General features: G+C 53.0%; 7 protein-coding genes across 7 annotated transcripts; 4 read left to right on the forward strand and 3 right to left on the reverse strand.

The window, feature by feature from the left end:
* Positions 1-630: 630 nt before the first annotated feature.
* N7482_005688 (uncharacterized protein) lies at positions 631-1728 on the reverse strand (the record flags this gene model as incomplete). Its single annotated transcript, XM_056687813.1, has 2 exons — positions 631-1581; positions 1663-1728. The coding sequence occupies 2 exons, from the start codon at positions 1726-1728 to the stop codon at positions 631-633; spliced, it is 1017 nt and encodes a 338-aa protein (XP_056543368.1).
* A 972-nt stretch (positions 1729-2700) lies between these two features.
* On the forward strand, positions 2701-4469 carry N7482_005689 (uncharacterized protein; the record flags this gene model as incomplete). Its single annotated transcript, XM_056687814.1, has 6 exons — positions 2701-2943; positions 2999-3085; positions 3236-3337; positions 3395-4042; positions 4104-4233; positions 4294-4469. The coding sequence occupies 6 exons, from the start codon at positions 2701-2703 to the stop codon at positions 4467-4469; spliced, it is 1386 nt and encodes a 461-aa protein (XP_056543369.1).
* A 1370-nt stretch (positions 4470-5839) lies between these two features.
* Positions 5840-6964, forward strand: N7482_005690 (PIG-Y family protein; the record flags this gene model as incomplete). Its single annotated transcript, XM_056687815.1, has 1 exon — positions 5840-6964. The coding sequence occupies one exon, from the start codon at positions 5840-5842 to the stop codon at positions 6962-6964; it is 1125 nt and encodes a 374-aa protein (XP_056543370.1).
* A 337-nt stretch (positions 6965-7301) lies between these two features.
* Positions 7302-8611, reverse strand: N7482_005691 (glutamine amidotransferase subunit DUG3; the record flags this gene model as incomplete). Its single annotated transcript, XM_056687816.1, has 3 exons — positions 7302-8366; positions 8443-8538; positions 8597-8611. The coding sequence occupies 3 exons, from the start codon at positions 8609-8611 to the stop codon at positions 7302-7304; spliced, it is 1176 nt and encodes a 391-aa protein (XP_056543371.1).
* Positions 8612-9097: 486 nt separating this feature from the next.
* On the forward strand, positions 9098-11967 carry N7482_005692 (dynamin-related GTPase MGM1; the record flags this gene model as incomplete). Its single annotated transcript, XM_056687817.1, has 3 exons — positions 9098-9395; positions 9452-11467; positions 11531-11967. 3 exons carry the CDS (start codon positions 9098-9100, stop codon positions 11965-11967), a joined length of 2751 nt encoding a protein of 916 aa, XP_056543372.1.
* Positions 11968-12789: 822 nt separating this feature from the next.
* N7482_005693 (uncharacterized protein) lies at positions 12790-14720 on the reverse strand (the record flags this gene model as incomplete). Its single annotated transcript, XM_056687818.1, has 4 exons — positions 12790-12863; positions 12929-13900; positions 13962-14300; positions 14372-14720. 4 exons carry the CDS (start codon positions 14718-14720, stop codon positions 12790-12792), a joined length of 1734 nt encoding a protein of 577 aa, XP_056543373.1.
* A 6352-nt stretch (positions 14721-21072) lies between these two features.
* On the forward strand, positions 21073-21301 carry N7482_005694 (uncharacterized protein; the record flags this gene model as incomplete). The annotated part of the gene is given in 2 exon segments (XM_056687819.1): positions 21073-21094; positions 21105-21301. 2 exon segments carry the CDS (start codon positions 21073-21075, stop codon positions 21299-21301), a joined length of 219 nt encoding a protein of 72 aa, XP_056543374.1.
* Between the last annotated feature and the right edge of the window lie 796 nt (positions 21302-22097).

A 22097-nucleotide genomic window follows, 5' to 3' on the forward strand; every position in this document is an offset into this window, starting at 1 on the left:
TCCCCCTATGGCGTCGTACTATCAGGTCTGTACCACCAACCCGCTGTAGAGGAGGACAGCAGGTGTCCATGGGTTGGATTAGGGAGAGGATGGATTCCCGGCAAAAGACGGGGGTCCAGATGTCCGCGGGCTGCACATAGCTCACCGTAGCTATTGTTATAGTTTGACTGGTCGCAAGTGCTAGTTGGCACTATTGACACTGTTTACTTCGGGTGGATACATCCAGTAACTCGAAGTCGGAGGCTATCGACTCTTGGACGGGTCGAATTGCGGTGAAGGAATTTAATCCCCGACCTCATTATTAGACAATGCCCAAGCAGGGCAAGCCGGCGAAAAAGGCAAGAGGCGCCGGAGAGATGCAAAGCTGCCACTGAGCGGGCCCAGTGTTTCGTGAGAACCTCCCGAAGCCGAGCAGAAGCTAGTCCAGGAACACCATGCTCGGCAGATCTGCTCGCGATCGCTAGTGCAGATTGCCGCATGTAGATCATGAGAGACTATGCCCCATCACTCACCACATTGGATACCGACGGAGGATACTAGGATGAGTATAATATACAACGTTCCATGTAGGAATTAGGGCCGGAATCACTACCGAGCGGGAAGTCGTCATTTCCCTTCCCCCCGCATCGCTCAACTAAACCAACTATCGTCCAGCTCGTTAATATTCATCAGACTATCGCCCTCCAGCCGACTGAGGTCCCCGGTATCGTCGAGGTTCTCATTCTCCATGAACAGATCGTCGAAGCTCGATTCGCCCGGTCCCATGATATCTTCCATTCCGTTACCTTGGTCAGGGAACGGTTCGTTGTCGTCCGGCCTCCCCAGCTCCATGTCGAAGGTGTCCCCGCCTGCGGAGGCTGCGGTCGGATTGTCTGTCGGCAGTGATGGGCCGGCCTTGTCTGTGCCGCTGGTAGCATTGTTGCCAAAGGCAGTCCCCGAGAGGAAGGCTTGGTTGCCCATGTCGTCGTTGCCAAAATCGAGGTTCAGGTCAAAGGAGTTTGCCGCTCCGCCCTCGTCGAGGACAGAGTCGAAATTAACGCCTTCGGTGGCGCCAGGGAGGGCCTGGTCGGTTCCCGCCTCTTTCTCTTCCTTGATGGGTACTGCTTCACTAGGTTGGGGTGCTGGGGCCGCTTCTGGAGCTTCAGGCAGATCTGTTACCGCGCTGTCGTCCGGTTTAATTTCGACCTTTTGAGGCTCTGTGTCCCGATCCGTCTGCTCGGCAGCCGGTGGTTGCGGCTGCGTCGCCATCTTCTGGTCTACGTCGCTCATGGTCACATCCTCGGCGGGCTGAGGCACCGCCTCTCGCGCCTTAATCACTTCATAGTCCCTCTCCAGGAAGGCCTTCGCAATGAACTGTGCAGTATCAGCGGTGATGGTCAAGGAAATGAAAAGGCTTCTAAAGATACTCGGGACGCGAGTCCGTAAACCTTCCCGAGTATCCAATGGCACACTCACGATCTGCTCTGAGAGGTTGTCTAGCGCATCCTGGAAGCTGTCATAATATGCAGGAACGGAACGCTGGAGATGGGTACTGGCGGGCATTGAGCACGACTTGCGGAACACTCGCCCCGTGTCAATGAGCTGGAATCTATGGTTAGCGGTGAGTCCAGCAAACCGTCGGTTTCTTCATTGATAGCCTGTCCGGCTGAGGGGAAGCCGTACCGTTCGCTCCACCAAGGCGGAGAGCTCAACGAGGGAGTCCGGGCTGGCGTAGCTGGCGGTCGCCATGGCGTGGAGAAGGATGGCGATAATTTTTTTGTAGAGTTGAGTCCGGCAGAGTGGGCGGGTTGGATAGTACAAGAAGGGGCAGCACGGTGATTAGTTGGTGGGGAGGTGGTACTTTCGAGGTTGTACACACCTTCGCTCACACCCGCACAGGCTAAGCCCAATGGGGGATGGTTGCCCTCCCCACCCCGTCGCACCTCACTGGCCGTCCTGCTGGCCGAACTGGCCTGAATGACTGGCCTGACTGGCCTGACTTCGCCTGATCTTGGCCTGACTTAGCCTGACTTGGCCTGGCTCGACTGGACTCAACTGGACTGAACTGGCTCAACTGAACGTCGACCTTGCTACGCTCTTCCTCCCTTACCAAACTCCCCCCATCTTTTTTCTCCCTTCGCATCGTCTCGTTTTTCCTTCCCGGTTCTGTCGTCCGCGACCTCCCCGGTGCTTTTCCTTTTGTGTTTGGCCAGCTTTCTTAGCTTTCTGTTGTTTGTTGGTCTCTCTGGGCTTTCTCCCGTCGACCGTCCGCCGTCGACACTCGACTCCGTGCAGCTTAAGCGCCTGACTCCGTGACTGCTCCCCTGCAACATCGATCCCTGTCTAGCGACCGGCCTGCATATACTCCCTCTCACGACTGATTCCACCCCTGATCACCATCTGGATAGCTGTCGGAAGAACCTTTTATCTGCCACTGTTTCGCTGCTTTGTTTAGATCCAGCGAAAACCGTTGGACCGACCTGAAAACCCCGCGATTTCCACTTTCCCCTCCCCTTCTCCCTACATCGGCCGTATACTTGTTGGACCTGCTCCTCCAATTGACTGTGGCCGTCCGCTGTGCATTTTCTCTTTGCTGTTGAGCCTGTGTCGATCAGCCCTGACGCTCCTGACTCTCTGGTATTATCTGCACCACTCAATCCTAGCACTCGTTGAAATCCCGATCGCTTTTCTTCCTCCGATATATTCAGGCGCCTATACACGATGGCCGAGAACGCTCCTGCTTCCAACCCCTCCTCGCTGCCTTCGGGCCCCCAGCCCGCTGCCGGCGCTCAGAACCAGCAGTACGACGGTGCTCAAGGCAACGGCCAGACCAACAACCCCTCCCACATGCCCCCGCCTCCGCGGCCTCCTGTGGTCATTCCCCAGAACACGAACCCCATTCCAACCGCCATGTCCTCGCCCATGTCTGGCGGCATGATGTCTCCCACCAGTGCGGGTGGCTACGTCCGCCGTGCTGCCCCCGAGCCGAACAAGAGAGCTCTTTATGTTGGTGGACTAGACCCCCCGCGTGACGGAGGATATTCTCAAGCAGATCTTTGAGACCACTGGCCATGTGGTTAGCGTGAAGATTATCCCGGACAAGAATGTGAGTTGGCCTTGACCCTGACACCCGTCCACCCGCCCTTGGCTCCCCTCCTGGGGGAAGAGTCTTCTGGACTCATACCAGGAAATATTTTGTCTTCTTTTCTAATGAAGGCTTTTATATTACTACGACCAGGGACTGATGACGCAGCAGTTCAACAGCAAGGGCTACAACTATGGCTTCGTTGAGTTTGATGACCCCGGTGCTGCTGAGCGCGCCATGCAAACCCTGAATGGCCGCCGTATCCACCAGTCGGTGAGTTGGTTCGTAGGGAATGGGCTAGCGATTGCCTTCTAACCGTGCATCTTGCAGGAAATTCGCGTCAACTGGGCTTACCAGTCCAACAGCACCAGCAAGGAAGACACTTCTAACCACTTCCACATCTTCGTCGGTGACCTGAGCAACGAAGTGAACGACGAGATATTGACTCAGGCTTTCTCTGCCTTTGGCTCGGTCTCCGAGGCCCGTGTGATGTGGGACATGAAGACTGGTCGCTCCCGTGGTTACGGCTTCGTCGCCTTCCGGGATCGCGCAGATGCGGACAAGGCGCTCAACGCGATGGATGGCGAGTGGCTCGGCTCTCGCGCTATCCGCTGCAACTGGGCCAACCAGAAGGGCCAGCCCTCGATCTCTCAGCAGCAGGCCATGGCCGCTATGGGCATGACCCCGACCACTCCCTTTGGTCACCATCATTTCCCTACCCAGGGCATCCAGAGCTACGACATGGTTGTGCAGCAAACCCCGCAGTGGCAGACCACCTGCTACGTCGGTAACCTCACTCCCTACACCTCTCAGAACGACCTCATCCCCCTGTTCCAAAACTTCGGATATGTTCTCGAGACTCGTCTCCAGGCCGACCGGGGTTTCGCCTTTGTCAAGATGGACTCGCATGAGAATGCAGCAATGGCCATTTGCCAGCTGAATGGTTACAACGTCAACGGCCGCCCTCTGAAGTGCAGCGTATGTTCCCGCCATGCAGTATGATTTTCTACCTATACCTCTGTTTACTGACCTGCTATAGTGGGGCAAGGACCGACCTCCCACCGGCCAGTTCGATAACTTCTCCCCGCAGCAGGCTAGTGCTCCTCCCTTCAACAATGGCCCTGGATTCTTCCCTCAGTATGGCGGTCCCGCAAACCCCATGAACCAAGGTAGGCATCCCTTTTCTCATTTGTGCATTCCAACCTTTCTCACTGACTGAAGAGGCATAGGTCCTACCCCTGCTGGTCGAGGCTGGGACCAAGGCAACAATTTTGGTGGCCCCAGCATGCCCACCCAGGCCTATGCACAAGGCAACGCCGGCGGCTACGGTCGTGGTCAGCCCATGTCCCCGTCTGGTAACTGGGACCAGTCCAACAACAACTTCAACGGAGCCTACCAGGCGTAGATTCTCCCATGACTGCTCCTCAGAGATGGTTCTAATATCTTGATGTGAACCATTTTTAGCATTGGACCCTGGCTGTGGTCATGCCTAGCAGCCGTTGTGATTCTCGAATCCTTTCCCTCCTTACTACTCTCTATCAAACCCCCACATCCCCCCCCCCCCCCAACCACCTCCTCGTCCCAGCTTCAGTGCTGTTCTTTTTCTTTCTAAATTGCCTGTTTTAAGTGGATTACCAAGCGATCAAACTGCTCTTGTCTTGAAATGGAATTTGTGTGTTGCGCACCCAATACCCCAAATCCACTTTGTTGGTTCGATCTGTCTTTTATTTGACTTTACCCTACCTTACATCTACCTTACCTTCCCCCCCCCCTCTTTTGAGCGTGCAAGGCCCGGTCCAAGAGCTTTCCCTTGAACTATCCAGCCTTGCAGGATGCTCTCAAAATAAAAGCAACCTCCCTATTCTTACCCTGCTGCTTCTCTGTGTCTGGCTTTGTTTTCTTGTCAATTCTTTCGCTTAGCTCTTATTGCATTGGTTCCCAGTACATGAATCGTGCTGTATCAAATTCGCTTCTTCATGTCTGTCTTTTCTTCTTTTTCCACGTTTCTTAGGCCCATACCTTTCTTTGTTGGATACTGCTCACTTTCTTCTCTCCCACTACTACTCAAAATATGCTCCCATGGGTTTCTTTCTTCTGCCATGAATGTTTTTTTTCTCTCGGTTGACAATTTGGTTCCCATGGGGACTTTCTTCTTTCATCGTCTTTACAAGTATTCGTATATGCTGTGATGAATTTCCTTGGACGTCCCTTGACACTATCAATCGGCCTTTGATCTGTTCTTTCTTCTGCTTCTCCCTTGCCTGCTGGCGTTCTAGCCGATATACCAATTTGCCTTCTTCCCTTCTGCGTCGCGGGTTTCTAGACTTTGACCATATCGCCTTTTATTCGACGACCTATCTTGCTTTCGTGCATGGTGCCCGGAGTGGTGTTGCCAATCAGTAGGTAGCCAAATTCATTTTCGGCTCGCATAAGAGTATGCCAATTAGCTTCGCAGCCTATCCAAAATCCCCATGAGTTGATCCTTCTTTCATGCAACTTTGACGATCTCACGATTTGCACGACTTAATTTTTTTTACCACAAGATTGCCGTGACCTATTACTCTGGCATTAGTTAGTTAGTCAAATATCGGTGCCTGGACCCCCAGGCCCCACATCAGCTCCTGGTGATTCCCCCGTTAAGTCCACCGCCGTCACCACGCAATGTGAACACAACCAGCCAACACGCACAAACATTTCTACCGAACTGATTTCCCAATGTTGGGGGACTAGAATTCGCTGAGCCGACGTCCCAGCCCTCGGTTTCCACTTGCGCCAATGGACGATGGCGCAAGCAGCAATGCGGAATCCCCAGCCGTCAACCGACCATCCAATCGCACGCGATCTGGCAGCGCAAGCAGTGGCCACAAGCGAAGCCTGTCCGGCTCTCTACTCTCCCGACTCTCCTTCCTTCGTATGAGCCAGGGATCAGCGCAATCAGAAGCGGAACCCCACGCCATGGAACAGGAAGGAGACAACGAGGACCTCCCGGTCACAATCCCGCAAATCAGCAGCGGGGCAACAACGGGTGCTCGGGCGATGTCAGCGGTTATACAGCAGCAGCGCAGAACACGACGCCGAAGGGGATCGTTGCGGAAGACCGCCCTGCTGGGAACCAGGCTCGAGTCGCGCGAGAAGAGAGCCGCGTCCAAATCCGCGGATGCGACTCCTAGATACGCGGGTGACGGGCCACGATCTCCGAAGGACCAGACCTCGCCCCCGACAAACGGCTTCACGTCTCGCGAAAGCCTCGACGACGATGCCGAAGATACCCAGCCGAGCTGGTTTCGCGCCAGCACGGCGCAGAAGATCCTCCGCTCCTCTGTCGCTCGCCGCCGGCAGGGCCTCGCGCCGCACAACCTACTCGGCCGCGAGGAAACCGGCACCGACGACGAGGAACTCGTGTCTTTCCCGCGTGTGAGTACGACGAACAATACCTCCACGAGCGGCTCTAAAACCGCGCCTTCACCGGGCCTCCACATCTCCACACAATCCGACTACCCCTTTCCCCTGACAACGGACCTTGGAACGGACGCACCCTACCGCCCCGTGCACCGCGCCAAATCATCGCCCTTGGCAACACACCCGGTCGAAATGAAAAAAAACGCTGATACATGGGACTACTCCGAGACCGAGTGGTGGGGCTGGATCATCTTGATCGTGACATGGCTGGTGTTTGTCATTGGGATGGGCAGCTGCTTCGAGGTCTGGAGCTGGGCTTGGGATGTAGGCGAGACGCCGTATGCGCCGCCAGAATTGGAAGACGATCCCACCCTACCGATTGTCGGATATTACCCAGCGCTGATTATTCTTACGGCTGTTATGTCGTGGGTTTGGGTAGTTGTTGCTTGGGTGGGGATGAAATACTTTAAGCACGCTAATATATCAGGGGATGATAGCTGAGGATACCCACCTTCTAGGTAGCAGCCATCCTCTGTTGTAAATTATCTTAATATATCACTTCCGGGCGATTGGAAACTGCGTGAAAAATGAGCCTAAATTCCAAATTTTGGGATTCGCCTTGGTAGTGAATTAGCTGTTGTCGTCTGATGCCAAAACGGGTAAGCCAAAAAGCGCATATCATAAACATCCAACTCGAAAAGGCCCATCGACTCCAAATGCTAGATTGCGTATCACTTTGACCCTAAAGTTATGTTCCTGATGCCAAAAAACAATTCTCTTGTCTTGAATGCTGGCAAACCAGCATTTTGCAATGGGATGGGTCACACCAAGACCTCATTTAATGCGTTACTGCACATTGTGCGACATGGCCGAGTCGAGGTTCTTTCAGGCCAGGCCCATTAGTTGCCGAGGATCCGCACGCCTCGGTTGACTTCTGCGGTGGGAGGGTGCTGCCAGGTGCAGTGCTCACCAGGCCCTTGGAGACGGCGTAGCAAGACGAGCGATCATGGTTGAGGTCTTCGCCGTAGAATTCATCCAATATCGGGTGGAGCAGCACAGTCTGCTTGTGAATAGTAACCACGGAGTTGGCCGGTACCGAGACCCAATTGTCTGTTTCGTGACTGTCAGTATTTGCAATGGGAGAGGGGTGAGATGCAGTGAAGGAGATCTCACGCCGTTCAAAAGTGATCGGCTCACTAGCCACAAGCACAATATCAGCGCCCTTATCATGGCGCTCCATCTTGAAGTGCCCTTTCGTCTTTCCCTCCTTCCACTTCGTCCCAGACGAGAAGTACAAACTGGCAGGGTCATCCGTCTTGCTGCTGATATACCTCGTGCAGACGACAGTGTGCCCATCGGTGACCGCGAAATTGAGCAGACTCCGTGTCTCAACTGCGACATTGTGCTTCGCTGGAATCTCGCGCACAAGCTCATTGATTTTGGCAATGGTCTTCATCATAACTCGGCGCAGAAGCGCTTGTCCGAAGCCCTCGGGCCCGGGATCTGAGCTTGGATCTGCACCTTCCTTTTCAAGCAGGTCGAGGAACAGTGCAAAGGCCCACTCACTGTCGGTGCCGCCCTTGACGCCCAAGTACCACCTGTCGCTGAGGGAAGTGGCCAGGGTGCGCTTGACGTAGTTCCACCCGCCGATACCGCCGTTATGCATCCACATGAGGGTGTTGTGCTGAAACGGGTGGCAGTTGTTGTCGGCAAGAGCTCCCTCGGTGGTGGCGCGAACGTGAGCAAAGATTAAATTCGAGCATGTCTTGGACGCGAGACGCTCGAGGTTCTCGCAGTTCCATGCTGGTAGTGTTGACGTAAAGATGCACGGCTCAGGGCCGAGTTTGGGGTCTGTGTAGAAGCCCACCCCGAAGCCATCGCCATTCACGGGGCGCCGATTATCCTGCGAATGGTTAGTTGGGTTTGTCCATGCGCTGTGGCTCCAGCCATAAAACAGGAATGACTCAGCCCAGACATACCAATCTTAATCTAGAGTCGTAGGACTGAGTGAGGATAGAATGACTCGGCTCTGTGACGAGCTTGCTGAGACGGATCTCATTTTGTCCCTTGTAGATCTGTCGACACATGTTAGTTCCTCGCTCCAAGTTCGCAGTCCGGCCAGCTCCAACTCACCAGAAACCGGCACATGTTGAGTCTTCAATCCGTCAATAGCGACGTCCCAAGATGCCAAGATGCAGAGAGGGGTCTAATGAAGATTTCAAGGTTTGTTTACCAGTTTCTTGCGTTGATCGACGTGGTTGCGGATGTTTGGCCGTCAAAGTTGATTTGGTCAGGTTGATGGTTAGTGGATAGGTGTTCGATCGGTGAAGATCCACCGCCTATCTTGGAGCAGCAGAATGCGCTTTTCACACGGCCAACAACGCTAGAAGGCAGATAATGGCAAGAAGCAAATAAATATGAATGAGGAAACCCAAAAGAATGTCTTTTTCTAACAAAATTCCCCTTTGACGCTCAGCTCACGTCCCTTGCCCAGCACGTCATTCATACTCACGTGACTTTCGATACGGGGGACGAGGCGGCTACTCGCGCAAGTCACGTTGATGTCAGTGGCCGGCGATGTTCACTCTTCATCTTTTTACTTCAACATATTTTGCATGAGATCCAACGACAGCCATGAGTGGGAGGATCCTCTCCCACCGTCTGACTCCGCTTGTGAGGGCTGGGCTGGCGCGCCATATTCATAATGCTGGCGCTCGAACAGGAGGTCTGCTTCGCGCTGATGGTGGTGCTGCTTTGAGGGGACGCGCTTGGCCTATCGGTTCAAATGGTATTCACAACAATGTCCCCGCTATCAGGGCATTCTCATTTGGACGGATTTTGCCGAAACTAGCGCTCAAGCTTGTCCGGATTCCCGCCATGTTTGGCGGAGCGACGATTGCGGGACTGGCTTATTTCCAGTATCAAGCCACTCGTATGTGTTATGTTTGATGGTTCCAGGATCTGCAGAGACTAATACGTTACTTTTAGAGGCCGGAAACTATGCCATGGATGTGCTGAAAGTTATGGGAGAGACGGCGGGGAACACGGCATCCGGCTTATTCCAGGGAATTCAGGATATGGCGGATCAAACACAACGTGGATGGGAGAAGACAACAGAGGATGTGGGGCTCCCTGAGTGGCTACAGAAGATACTCCGACTCGATGAGGAATCGAAATCACAGAATGACGGTCCAGGCGGCGGAGGCAAGGAGGCAAAGGAAGGTCGGGCAGTCGGAGCTGCGGCTGCGACTGGGGCGGCATTTGGCTACGATCAGTCGGATGAGGAGGATGCACGCGCTGAGAAAGAAGCTGCCGAAGACGACCAAATGATGGTACTGACACGTAAGATGATTGAGATCCGAAACATCCTTCAAACAGTCGGCCAGTCTGGATCGTTGACCCTGCCGTCAATTGTGGTGATTGGCTCTCAGTCTTCGGGCAAGAGTTCAGTCCTGGAAGCTATCGTCGGGCATGAGTTCTTGCCGAAGGGCTCGAATATGGTCACACGGCGTCCGATCGAACTTACTCTGGTCAACACGCCTAATGCCCAGGCTGAATATGGTGAATTCCCCGCCCTGGGTCTCGGCAAGATTACGGACTTCTCTTCGATCCAGCGCACCCTGACCGACTTGAACCTTGCCGTTCCAGACAAGGACTGTGTTTCGGACGACCCGATCCAGTTGACGATCTACTCTCCGAACGTACCCGACCTATCCATGATTGATCTGCCGGGTTATATTCAGGTAGCTGGCCACGATCAGCCCCCAGAGCTGAAGCAGAAGATTTCCGATCTCTGCGACAAATACATTCAAGCCCCCAACATCATTCTAGCTATCTCGGCCGCTGATGTTGACCTGGCGAATTCGACGGCCCTCAGATCCAGCAGGCGTGTTGATCCCCGTGGAGAGCGCACTATCGGTGTGATCACGAAGATGGATCTCGTCGATCCTGAGCGGGGCCATGATGTTCTCACCGACAAGAAGTACCCTCTTCGGTTGGGATACGTGGGTGTTGTGAGCCGGATTCCTCAAACCACCGCCCTCTTTTCTCGAGGCTCTGGAAATATCACCAGCGCTATTCTGAAGAACGAGAATGCCTATTTCTCGGCTCATCCAGCAGAGTTCGGTGCCCACTCAGACACGTCCGTCGGTGTTTCGACTCTACGGAAGAAATTGATGCACGTCCTCGAGCAGACTATGGCATCCAGCCTCGCGGGAACCAGGGACGCCATCAGCCAGGAGCTTGAAGAGGCAACCTACGAGTTTAAGGTACAATACAACGACCGGCCATTAAGTGCTGAGTCATATCTGGCGGAGAGCTTGGACAGCTTCAAGCATTCCTTCAAGGCATTTGCCGAAGCTTTCGGCCGGCCGCAAGTTCGTGAGATGCTGAAGGCTGAGCTAGATCAGCGGGTCATGGACATTCTGGCCCAGCGTTATTGGAACAAGCCCGTCGAGGACTTGAATCCAACCATGACAGAGGTGGATCCTCTCACGGATCTTCCCAAGGCTGATCCAGAGTCACTGTACTGGCGCCGGAAACTTGATGCCTCCAGCTCCGCTTTGACGAAGCTCGGCATCGGTAGACTTGCCACCACGGTTGTCGCCAACGCTCTCCAGAGCCACGTGGACCAGCTTCTTGCATCTTCCACGTTTGCATCTCATCCAGCAGCACACGAGCAGATCACGGATGCTTGTAATAGCATCCTGAATGATCGATTTTTCAGCACCAGTGACCAGGTCGAGAACTGCATCAAGCCATACAAATTTGAAATCGAAATGGAGGACTCAGAATGGGCTAAGGGTAGGGAAAATGTGAGCAAGGTGTTGAAAGAAGAACTACGTGCTTGCGAGTCCGCTACGAAGCATGTGGAAGATCAAATTGGAAAACGCAAGCTTAAGGATGTGATGTCATTCATTGACAAGGTTCGCAAGGGCGATGTGGTGCTGGAGGGCAACGGCGCCGGGGGTGCGGGTGGCTTCAGTTCTGCCTTGCTGGAAAGAGGTAAGCCAAGTTAGCTCGGGTACACACGCGCCCGGGAGCTCAGAAACTAATCTGATATCCTAGGCCGAGAGGGCATCTTCCTACGTGATCGCGCTGATCTCATTAGAATGAGACTCATGGCCGTTCGATCCAAGCAATGCGCCACACAAAAGAACAAGTATTATTGTCCGGAAGTCTTTCTAGACGTCGTCGCGGACAAACTCACCTCAACAGCGGTACTCTTCCTGAACGTGGAACTTCTATCCGAATTCTACTACAACTTTCCTCGCGAGCTCGACATGCGACTCGGCCGACACCTCTCTGATGCCGAAGTTGAGCGCTTTGCCCGAGAAGATCCGCGTGTCCGGCGCCACCTCGACATCATCCGCAAGAAGGAGCTTCTCGAGTTGGCTCTACAGAAAATTGAAGGCATTCGCCAGCTAGACGGCCGCAGCATGCACCGAAATGCGGATCGTGCGAAGGTCGCAAAGGAAACTCGCAGCCGATGGAACATCTTCTGAGAAAATCATTCACATGAACTGCTCATTTGATGGATCTTGTTCCCCCTTCCCTTTTGCTCTGTTTGATGCCTCCTCTATCCCTTGCCTTGTAGTGTTGTCATATACTCCATATTGCTCTCATTCTTGACTCTTGTACACCTCTCTTTTCTCCCCTTTGGCTGGGGCATTCGTTTGTTTCTAGATCGCCTAGCCCTTGTACATATTTTACGCATATATTTTACCTTGTCAGTCTAGCCTTTCTGGTCAGTTCAACTGAGAAGTCTCAGTATAGTTTGAATGAAATTGGAAGAGCAATTTACCATACTGTAGGTGTTCCAGTACCTATAGTTAGTTACCAGCCGGGGAGAAACGGAGCATTTATAGAAGCGAAATAGAATTGATTAGATTAGGCAGTTGTAGACAACAAACCCAAACCCGGTCTATGTAATCCCACAGCGTACAACCCAAAGGAAAAGACGAAGCTTCAAAGAGATACAAGAAAAGACGGTGAGATTAATGCTTTTCTTCTCCGATACCCAGAACGAAGAGGTTCTGTCAGGGATACAGCCAAAGACTGTATCAAATCCGATAGTTACGGATATACAAAGATGAGGTCGGTATCAGAGGAATGAAACGGGGAAGCACCAATGGCAGGTCATCACGAACGAGAACGGGATATGAATGTCTATCACAAAATAGGGCACAGGGCGTGGGGGTGGCGTGGCGTTTCAAAAGGTGACACACGAGTGCTTCATGTGTGTGGGAAGAATAAAGAGGCTAGGAAATTAGGACGGTTGTAAAGTGTACAGACCATCGTTTGGGGACATGGCTTTAGCAATGCGTTTACTCCCGAGAGACGTCACGGCCGAACAGGCGGGCCTTGATCCAGTCCATGGCGACCAAGACGCGGTTACGACCTTTGTTGCACATTAGCAGAAGTTCGGATAAAGGGTAGCCAAAAGAAACCAGGAGATTAACTTACTGCTGAAGCACATGCTCAGGTAGGCGCTGCGCCAGAAGAGGTAGGTCAGGGTACCACCGCTGGCAATGTTGCCGCTCAGCCAGCTGATATCGGCGACGGCACGCTCCTTGCCAATGTAGGCCAGACTACCCTGGTGGGAGTACTGGAAGGGACCAATCTGCTTGGTCCTCCGAAGCTGCCTCTGGCGCTCACGGATCTCATCGAAGACCCGGTTGCGCTCCTCGTCAGTCTTGGCCTTGGACTGCTCGCTGGACAATGTCTGCAGCTCCTTCTCAATGGCATCGGTCTTGGCCATGGTGTTGAGGAGGCGGGCCAGGAAAGCACCCTCCTGACCGGCAACCTGGGCGGTGGGGGCATAGTTGGTAATGGCACAGTCACCGACGGCCCAGATGTTCTCCGTACCGTTGACCACAAGGTACTCGTTCACAGCAAGACCACGGCGGGAGTCCTTCTGGGCGGGGAGCTGGCTCATCAGGTCGCGGACAACAGGGCGCACGGCGTTACCCGTGGCCCAAACCAAAAGACCGTAGGGGATGGTCTCCAGAGACTTGCTGCCATCCGGGTTGGTGACTTCGGCCTCAATGTACTTGTCGGTGACCTTCTTGACCATAGTCTTGGTGCGGATGGTAATCTCCTCCTCCTTGAAGGTTGATTCGGTGTAGTCAATCAGTTGCTTCGAGAACATGGGAAGAACGTTGGGCAGGGCTTCAACGAGAGTAACGTGGAAGTTGTCCTGGATCTCGGGAATCCACTTCTTCAGGTCATCGTTGAAGAAGTCCTGCAGTTCACCCGCGAATTCAACACCAGTCGGGCCTCCGCCGACCACCACCATGTGCAGCAGGCGCTTAACCTCGTCGGGGGTCTGATCCTTGAACATGGCAGTCTCGACACAGTCCATAATACGCTTACGAATGTTCTGAGCATCGGTGACCTCCTTCAGGAAGCACGAGTGCTGGCGGACACCCTCAATACCTGTAGCATCATTGTAAGTGTATCATTCAAAATGAATCCCGGTCGCGTCAGGACCACCCACCAAAAGTCGCGTTTTCGGCACCAACACCGATCACGAGCATGTCGAAAGGAACCTGGGTGTGAGAGATGTCACCCTTAATTTCAGAATCATCGCTAATGTAGACCACGCGCTTCTCGTGGTCGATCTTGGTGGCTTCGGCTTCGAAGAACTTGACGGTTGCCTTCTTCTGGCGCAGAACGTTACGAATGGGCTCCATGATCGAGCGGTGCTCGATAAGACCGGTAGTACACGAGGGCAGCAGGGGGGTGAACAGGAAGTAGTTGCGAGGAGAGATGACAACCACGTTGTAGTTCTCGGTGTCGAGCTTCTTCAGCAGGGAGACGGAACCCCAGCCAGTACCTACACAGGTGGATGGCGTTAGCAGCAGTTCCATCCATATCGACCAGTTTACCGATTGCATCATGACATACCAAGGATGACCAGAGTCTTCTTCGTCGGGTCGGGCTCATACTGCTCCTCAGGGTGACGCAGCTCGTAGATGCTGTAGGCCAGAGCGCCGGTCAGACCAAGAGCGCTCAGCCAGGTCAGGCGCCAGGCCCAGCGCAGGGCGCGGAAACGCTTCTTGGGCTTGGGAGCCGGCGAGGGAGCAGCATCAGCGTAGCCGCGGCGCGCGGCGCGCGAAATGACCTGGACGCTGGGGCGAAGTGACTTCGCGCGGAGGGCCTGAGAGGTGGTCGAGAGGGTGCGGCGCGACACCGACGACAGCTGCATGATGGACGGCGAGACCATGGAGCGCATTGCTAGCGTGGTGCCAGCCATGATGGGGGAAGGGACGCACCAGCGGGGGAAGCGTTGTCAAGCTGGGGGAGAGAGAAAGGGAAGGGAAGTTGAATCAGAAAGATATAGGGCAATAATAGCGCGGGCAAAAATCAAACTCTTTCGGGCGTCAAGCTGACTGGAGACTGATTGCGCTGCTGTTTTGGGCGAATCGGTGTGGCTGGGGCCACAAGGGGCTTTCTGACGCATCTCCCCCCGGCTTCTGCGCCGAATGACTTCATAGAGAATCCCCGCTACTTCCCTCCCTTCAGCTCTGATTTTTATTTTTATGCTTGTTCTTTTTTCTCCGATCAACTGGATTCAATCAAGTGCTTTGTTCATTGACTTTTATCGTGAATTCATAAGCTAAAATGGCTGCTATGGAGCTAGGCATTCAGGCCCCAGTTTTTTCTTGGTCCGTGGCGGCAAAACGGTTAGCACCAAAAAAATTCGAAAAATTATATAAATATATTTTTTTTTGGAGACGTGAGGGGATGCCCGGTGAGGAGAAATTAACCGCTGAGGAGAACTTGCCGAGCTGGCAACGCTAGCGATGCTCTCATCACTATACTCCATCCTCTGTAGTTCCTAAACAAAAGAGCAACTGCGTACTCCTCAGAGTTGATCCCCTCCATCGATCCCATTATTTGCATGCTCCCTACAATTATCACATGCCCCTCTCTCTTCTATGGCCCGACGAGCTCGCCCGTCCCGAAATCACCCGCGGAAGAACCCGCGTCCGAGAGGTAGCTTCGCGCTCTAGACTTTCCCGCAGGCGCAGAATCCGGGGAAAGAATTTCATGACTCACATGGTTCTATCGCGGCCCGGTTTCTCCCTGGCTCTCGGCGCCGAACTGTGCGAGCTGTCGGCGAGAGTCGGCCGCCCGTGCGGAGGAGGCGTTCTCCTCGTCTAGACTTTGGCCAATTTGGTAATGACGTACTCATGCGGAAGCTCTCATCATTGATTTAGAGCAGATAAGGTTAGAAGTCTCAGCTGTTATGTTTTCTTTTAGCAGGCGCGTCTATTTGGGGTCTCATAGTCAAATATCTACCTAGCACGTATCCCAGTAGATATATACTCCGTACAATGGCCGACATGCCGGAATATTTGGTTGATAAAGAAGCATATTCCAGAATCACACCTACATAAATACAAATATATCTCACGCTACCCAGTCTATTTTAGTCGTCACACCATCTCATCAACCATAAGCTGAATCGCTCCTATTGATTGCAATGGGTCGCATAGCCCAGCCAGCTTCTCCAAGGTGACAATATCAGTCATGGAAGAAGACACTTCTAGGACTTCAAGCAGACTCCGATTCTGCTCAATGGCAGATTTGCCTGCCTCGTAGACTGCATCGCGCCCGTTCTGTCAGCCAATATAAGATGCTGAGGCTATCAACACCACTTCCAGACCATTCGTGGAATGCAAATTGCGCTTCATCAATCCACCCTCAGGTTTTGGAAATTGCTCATAGCGAAGTTTGTTTAGTACACAGCACTGGCAACGGTAACGAATCCCTCCGGCACTGCCATCCACTCCCAATGCCATGACCCGGAGGTGCGCTCAAAGTCAAAAACCATTGCTTCCAACCCTGGAGAGGCCTTGGCTCGTACCATTTTTGATGTAGCGAGAATCAGCTTACTCGGAATCGGATTGCCTCGTGCAACATGCCAGGTCGTGGATGAGGTTTTCAATCCCATGCTTCGGCCAACTCCTCCTGAAGCGTTAGCCCAGTATCATCTCGGTCTCAACACGGGACGGTTCCTACAGCCCCACGGAATTGAACTAGCAGACATCGTTCTTTGATCTCGGAACTCCGCGCCAGGAGTCTGAGAACACCGGGCAGATACCTAGGCGGCGCATTTATTGTATCCAAAGGTAGGTACATGGTAGTGCGTGTTCTTAACGGGCTCAACCAGCTATTAGACTGAAGATGAGGTTAGCTCCTACCTGGACAACTGAACAAAGAGGGCATATGTGCCACAGTGTGTAATGGCTGGCTGTGTCGAGGCCACTTGGAGAACCTTGAGCTCTCGCTCCACCCAGCAGATTCCCCGTTGGATCTGCAGCATGGATGCATCGTCCATCATATAGTATGTGGTATTTCCCAAATGAATGTATCTAGGTGAGGCCCCCACATCACTTTTTTGTTTACTCACTTGGTAAGGTTTGGAAGTGCAATACATTGACAAAGGTCCTTGTCTTCCATCGTCTCGTGGATTTCACTGTTTACTTTAAGGCGATGAACCACCTCGTGTTCTCATGATTATCTTCTTCGTCTTGTTGAAGGTTCATTCACCTCTCATCTCATGCTAGCCATAGTCGAGCGGAGTCAACCAGCTCCTTGAGCTTGCTCGCTCTCTTTTGTACTGCTCTTATTTCCATCCTATTTCCAGCAATATTGGGGGACCCTGCGTTACCACAATCCATCTTGTGGCCTTCCTGCACGACCGTGTTCACTTTTCAGACAACAAGAACTGACACCTCGTTCCGTCATCTGTACGAGCCCGTTGAGGTAATTGAGAGGTTAGAAAATGATAGCATGGGGGACTAAGCCCCATAGGAAATGGGGATCTGTTTCACGACGCTATAGGGTGATACACAGAGGTCTGGGCACATCACGATCTAACTGGCTCGCGATCAGAAAGTCAACAGATGGGTAGCTATCAGAGTGTGTTCAGCAGATCCCACTGGCTCGAGTTTAGCGTGCTTTCCGAACGTTCCATCCAGCTCACAACAAAGTCGGAGAACATGGTTAGGAAGAAGAATGATTCCATCAGTATTGGACCGGTAGCTTTCTTAGCCAAATTTCTCCCTCTATACCTACTTATCCCTCATGCCCCTCATTCCTGCAAGGAGCATTCTGATTCCGCCAGGCCTCATCTGCTCCTTCTACCATATACATTCCCCAACGATGCCACAATATGGGGAACAGCGAACTGTCTTTTTTTCACAATCAACTCATCAATAAGAACCACGGATCGAGGTCCGCATCGCTCGGAAGAGACTCATCCAGCTAAGAAGGGGCAATTTGGATCATCTTTTGCATGCAAGACACTTGTCTCGATACATGGCTCTATGAGACCGCCGTGATAATCTTTAGCGTGCTTTGCCTCTTTCCTATCTTTGCCGAAACAACACACAGCCCGGATTGCCGCATGGTCTAGCATTGAACACAATTATTTCCGTGGTCTCGACTGCCCGCAAGGCTTCTTTAATCTTCGTCATTGCTGAATCATTTGGGTTATTGACATGGGTGTGGTTTCCGTTCGGATACCGAGCACACGTCGCTGCAGGGTGTGCAGTCCATTGAAACTGCAAGCCGCGCGCCTCTGGGGCCTCTGATACTGTATCTACTCATCAGGCACGTTTATGGGTGTCGCTTGGAGCCTTGAGCACCGTGTTAGCCCTTGTTTTTGGCGCGTTCAGTCAGCAAATCCTCACTTATCCCACCTGCCAAGCAGTTGCACATAGACACCCACATCTTGCAACGGTGAACCAGGCGAAGAGTCTTATTGAGGTCTAATCACCGGATCTGTACAGCGCTCTCTACACTGGTACGTGGGGTGACGCCTTTGACATCGACCCAACCCGTCAGTCAGGACCTTATACCTGGCCAATATTCCAGTCCGTCAGCGTCTGTAGCAAATGCGCAGATATGACCACAGAAGCTAGGATGGATTGCGGCGTATCCTTCATCTCATCTCTCATGGGTACTCAGAGTCAAATTTGCGATGTGGAATTTTCCCAGGGACAGACAGCCATCGGATACCAGCATCTCAGCTTTTGGAGACGATGATATTGGCGTGTATCGGCAGGTGCCTATGGACACAGTGTGGACTGTGGGTAGGATGAATCTCGACGCATTAAACGAGATATCTCTCAGGATACGGAATACCCGTGTAGTATTTGCGCAAGCCAGACTTGGGCTCCGCGAAGAGGATACCCCCAACCTCATGGAACCTCCATTTGTGCGTTAGATCATACACCATCTCGGTTTCCGGTAGTGTGAGCTCAAATAAAGGTAGTGTGAACGGTGATAGGGAGGTTTCCCTAGACTTCCCGGGTGAGAATTGCTAGGACCAAAGCCCACGAGAGCACAACTGCCGCTCAATGCTTAATCTGACAGACCATGGCTTCTGCTTTGAAATATTCAACATAACGGGGGGGGGCTGGTAGATGGCGAGAACGACGATATGATCGGATATGAGCGACACCTTGGGCTAACCACGCAAGCAAAACGGCAGATAGCAAGCATAGCAGCAGCATTGTCAGGACGTGGACCTCGGCCATGAAGAGGTGATGAAGAACATAGCTGCTTCCATCTCTAGCCAAGCTCGCATTCAGTCTGAGCAACCACACTGTCGAGGGTACCATGTTTGTGACAGTTTTCGACGAGGCAGTGTCCTGGAAATGGCTTGCCCGGCTTACATGGCTGATGGTGCTGGGGCATTGTGTTCTCTGAGTATCTACCATCACTGTCAACAACGGCCAGAACTTGCCGTTATGGATGTCGTCCATCTTAGCTGCAGTCTGTCACGGGCTCAAGGAAGACGACCTGAGCCATTCCGTCGATCACAACGCCAGTAAGATGAAGCGGGGTGCAAATGAAATTCAATGTGCGATTACGAGTTCCTGATCCAAAGGCCCAGTTAATGCTACTAAGCAGAAAATGAGCATCAATGGATCTCATGATGGAATGATATATCGGCATTAATCTTTCTTCGTGCACCCTTTTTGTCACAAGCAAACGACAAAATCCCACTCGAAGCCCTGGTAACTTACGAATTTGCCATCGTCGTCGTTATCTAGAAGATATATACATATCCACATGCATTCTACACCTCTCATGCACGCAGGTGGGCCCCCAGTCTATAATGTAGTAGATGTATCATATAAGATATCCCCCGACTCGCCCCAGCCCAGTTTCAAACCAAACGGCTCCACGGCGCAGCAGTAGGCCCCATCCATGTGCAGACACGTAACCAAGTCCAGAAAGGTAGTCTGTACCTTGTTCCAGCTAGCCCGCCGGACTGAAAATGGGTATAGCATCTTGGTCAATGGACATCCATGATGCCGGAGCGAGCATCCCAACCTTCCCCACAGTTTCGGCGACTCCGTGTCGGACAGGACTGGGAAAAACTGACTGCCGTGGTGCAAGGTTGAGTTTCTGGCCTGTTTCTGCATCGCTTATGCTTGGGTGTTCATTATGCGTTTGCGTGTGCGACGCAAGTGGAACACTGTAGGGTCGGGGCGGGCTGCATTCCTGGGATTTCTTGCTCGAGAAGAGCTATTGAGAGTGAGTTAGATCTATACTTTACACTGTAAGCACCAGTTTCCCTTAGGTTTTCGTGATTTTCAAAAAATATATTGAGGTGTGGACCTCAGGTTGTCGGCGGTATGGCTGTGTTGCACTGTTTTTAGATGGCATCAAGTTTCCTTTGGAGAATGCATACAGCATGTACCCATCCCCTCTGCCGGTCGTAAATCCCGAGAGGTGTCTTCTTACGGACTGGACTCGACACATCGGGTGATAAAATAATCTGGCATAATATTACTATGGATGAACCTACCTTTCAGGCCATCGCCCTTGGAATCTACGAAGAAAGGGTGAGCTAAGTGTCCTATCTGAGGCTATCTGAGGAAGTGCGATTCGTTAGTGACACCGGGGGTCAACGCTACTTGATCCTCTATCCCATCATCGGGGATCGGGAGTGCGGCACCCCGAGACTAAACTGCGTGCCTTGGAGCTCGATGAGTATAACGAACAGGGCGAACACAGGGACGCCAAAGATGAAGACCCTTCAGAGCAAAGGTGTATGCATAGCAATGCAGTCTACATAGATATATGTGACGCTAGGTTTGCCGAGAGCCGATTCTGCTGTTTGTTCGTTCCAAGACGTCCAGGGACCGTTAGTCGTAGGCTGAAGATCCCAGGGAGAGCCCGCGAGGCATTTACAGCACGTCCTTGCCACATAAAAGGAGGGCCATCATGGATAGCAGCCTCACTGAGCCTTCCAGTCCGTCTGCTAAGCATAGCCATGCCCATCCGTCAAAGGTCTCAGTAGGCCTGTTCCACAGTGAAGCGCAGACAGATGCCTTCTAAAAGGGTAGACCGGCCAAAACGGCTCAAGCCCCGTTCACAGACTGACCGATAAAGCTCTTGGTCGAAGCAGCCTTGCAGGCGTACTGAACACTTAGTCAAATCGCCAATAGCAGCGATTCCGAATCCTAATCGAGAGTCCGGGATTGCAAAGACGCCAGCCAAACCGTGCAGAATTCATGCAGGCGCGATAAGCGAATAGCGAGAAGCATTGGGAATACGAACCAGCGTCGTTCACCATTGCCATGAGACGGAAGTCTGATCCTAGTGGTTGCAGAGAGGCTTGTCACCGACACGCACTGCGGCACCCGGGCAGGGAACGTCGTCCGCCAACCCCTTCCCAAGGCCGATGTCTCCCCGTCGAACCAGGCCGAGAAGGGCCCGATACACAAGGAGGCGAGCTGTGGCAGTGGCAATGGCGGCGGCGAAGCAAAGAAGAGCGAAATGCGGAAGACTCCACGCTTGGAGGCGTAATCTAACTCAAAACCGAGCAGCCCTTCGAAACGGACCCGGTTCGACCGGATTGGGGGGAGAGCTCGCCGCTGTGGCTTCGTCATCTATCTGCTTCGCCCGTGCAAATGCCGTGAGCGAAATTGGAGATCTCGAGCCAAGCCGTGGATACAGTTGCCCACGAGGATCCCCGATGGGCAGATGCTAGTCACATCGACTTCATCATCCCCGCAGGCTCCATGTTTCAGGCCACCATTCCGCCACAGGATGCATGCGGCGAGGAGGGGGCTGGCGAAATATCCGTTTGTTTTGGCGGGGCGGTTTTGGGTTTGGGGTTGGCTTTGAGCAGTCCCGACCCTTTGTGGATGCAAACCTTGCGTTTCGTGGAATTCGATACGATGATCGATTCGGGGGTTGGGGTCGGGCCATTTGAGCAGAACGGGCAAAAAACAAAACAGGTTTTTCATTCACATCCACATTGTGATGGAGCTTTTCTCGGAGTTCGGCGTCGTGACCTTCCTAGATAGGCAGGGGAATGGGCGACAGCTCCGGTCCTGGCGCTCGATTGGAAATATGGCCAGCCGCTCGTCTGGGGATTGTACCTGGCATTGCAAACACCTCCCTGCGGCACACCACCGCCCGGGGGGGGGGGGGGGGAGGTCGGCGAAACAGCCTCCCCAACAGATGGAATGAGGATCCAGGCAGGACCGTTTCCTAGACACAGGACGGATCGACTTCATGGCAGGTCGAGACGTTCCCAGCCTCAGGGCCGTGAATTGACTGTGGGAGGGGAAAGAATGGGGCCATACCGGATGTGGAC

The sequence above is a fragment of the Penicillium canariense genome, assembly GCF_028826845.1.
Source record: "Penicillium canariense strain IBT 26290 chromosome Unknown utg000003l_segment0_segment0, whole genome shotgun sequence".
Lineage (NCBI taxonomy): Eukaryota > Fungi > Ascomycota > Eurotiomycetes > Eurotiales > Aspergillaceae > Penicillium > Penicillium canariense.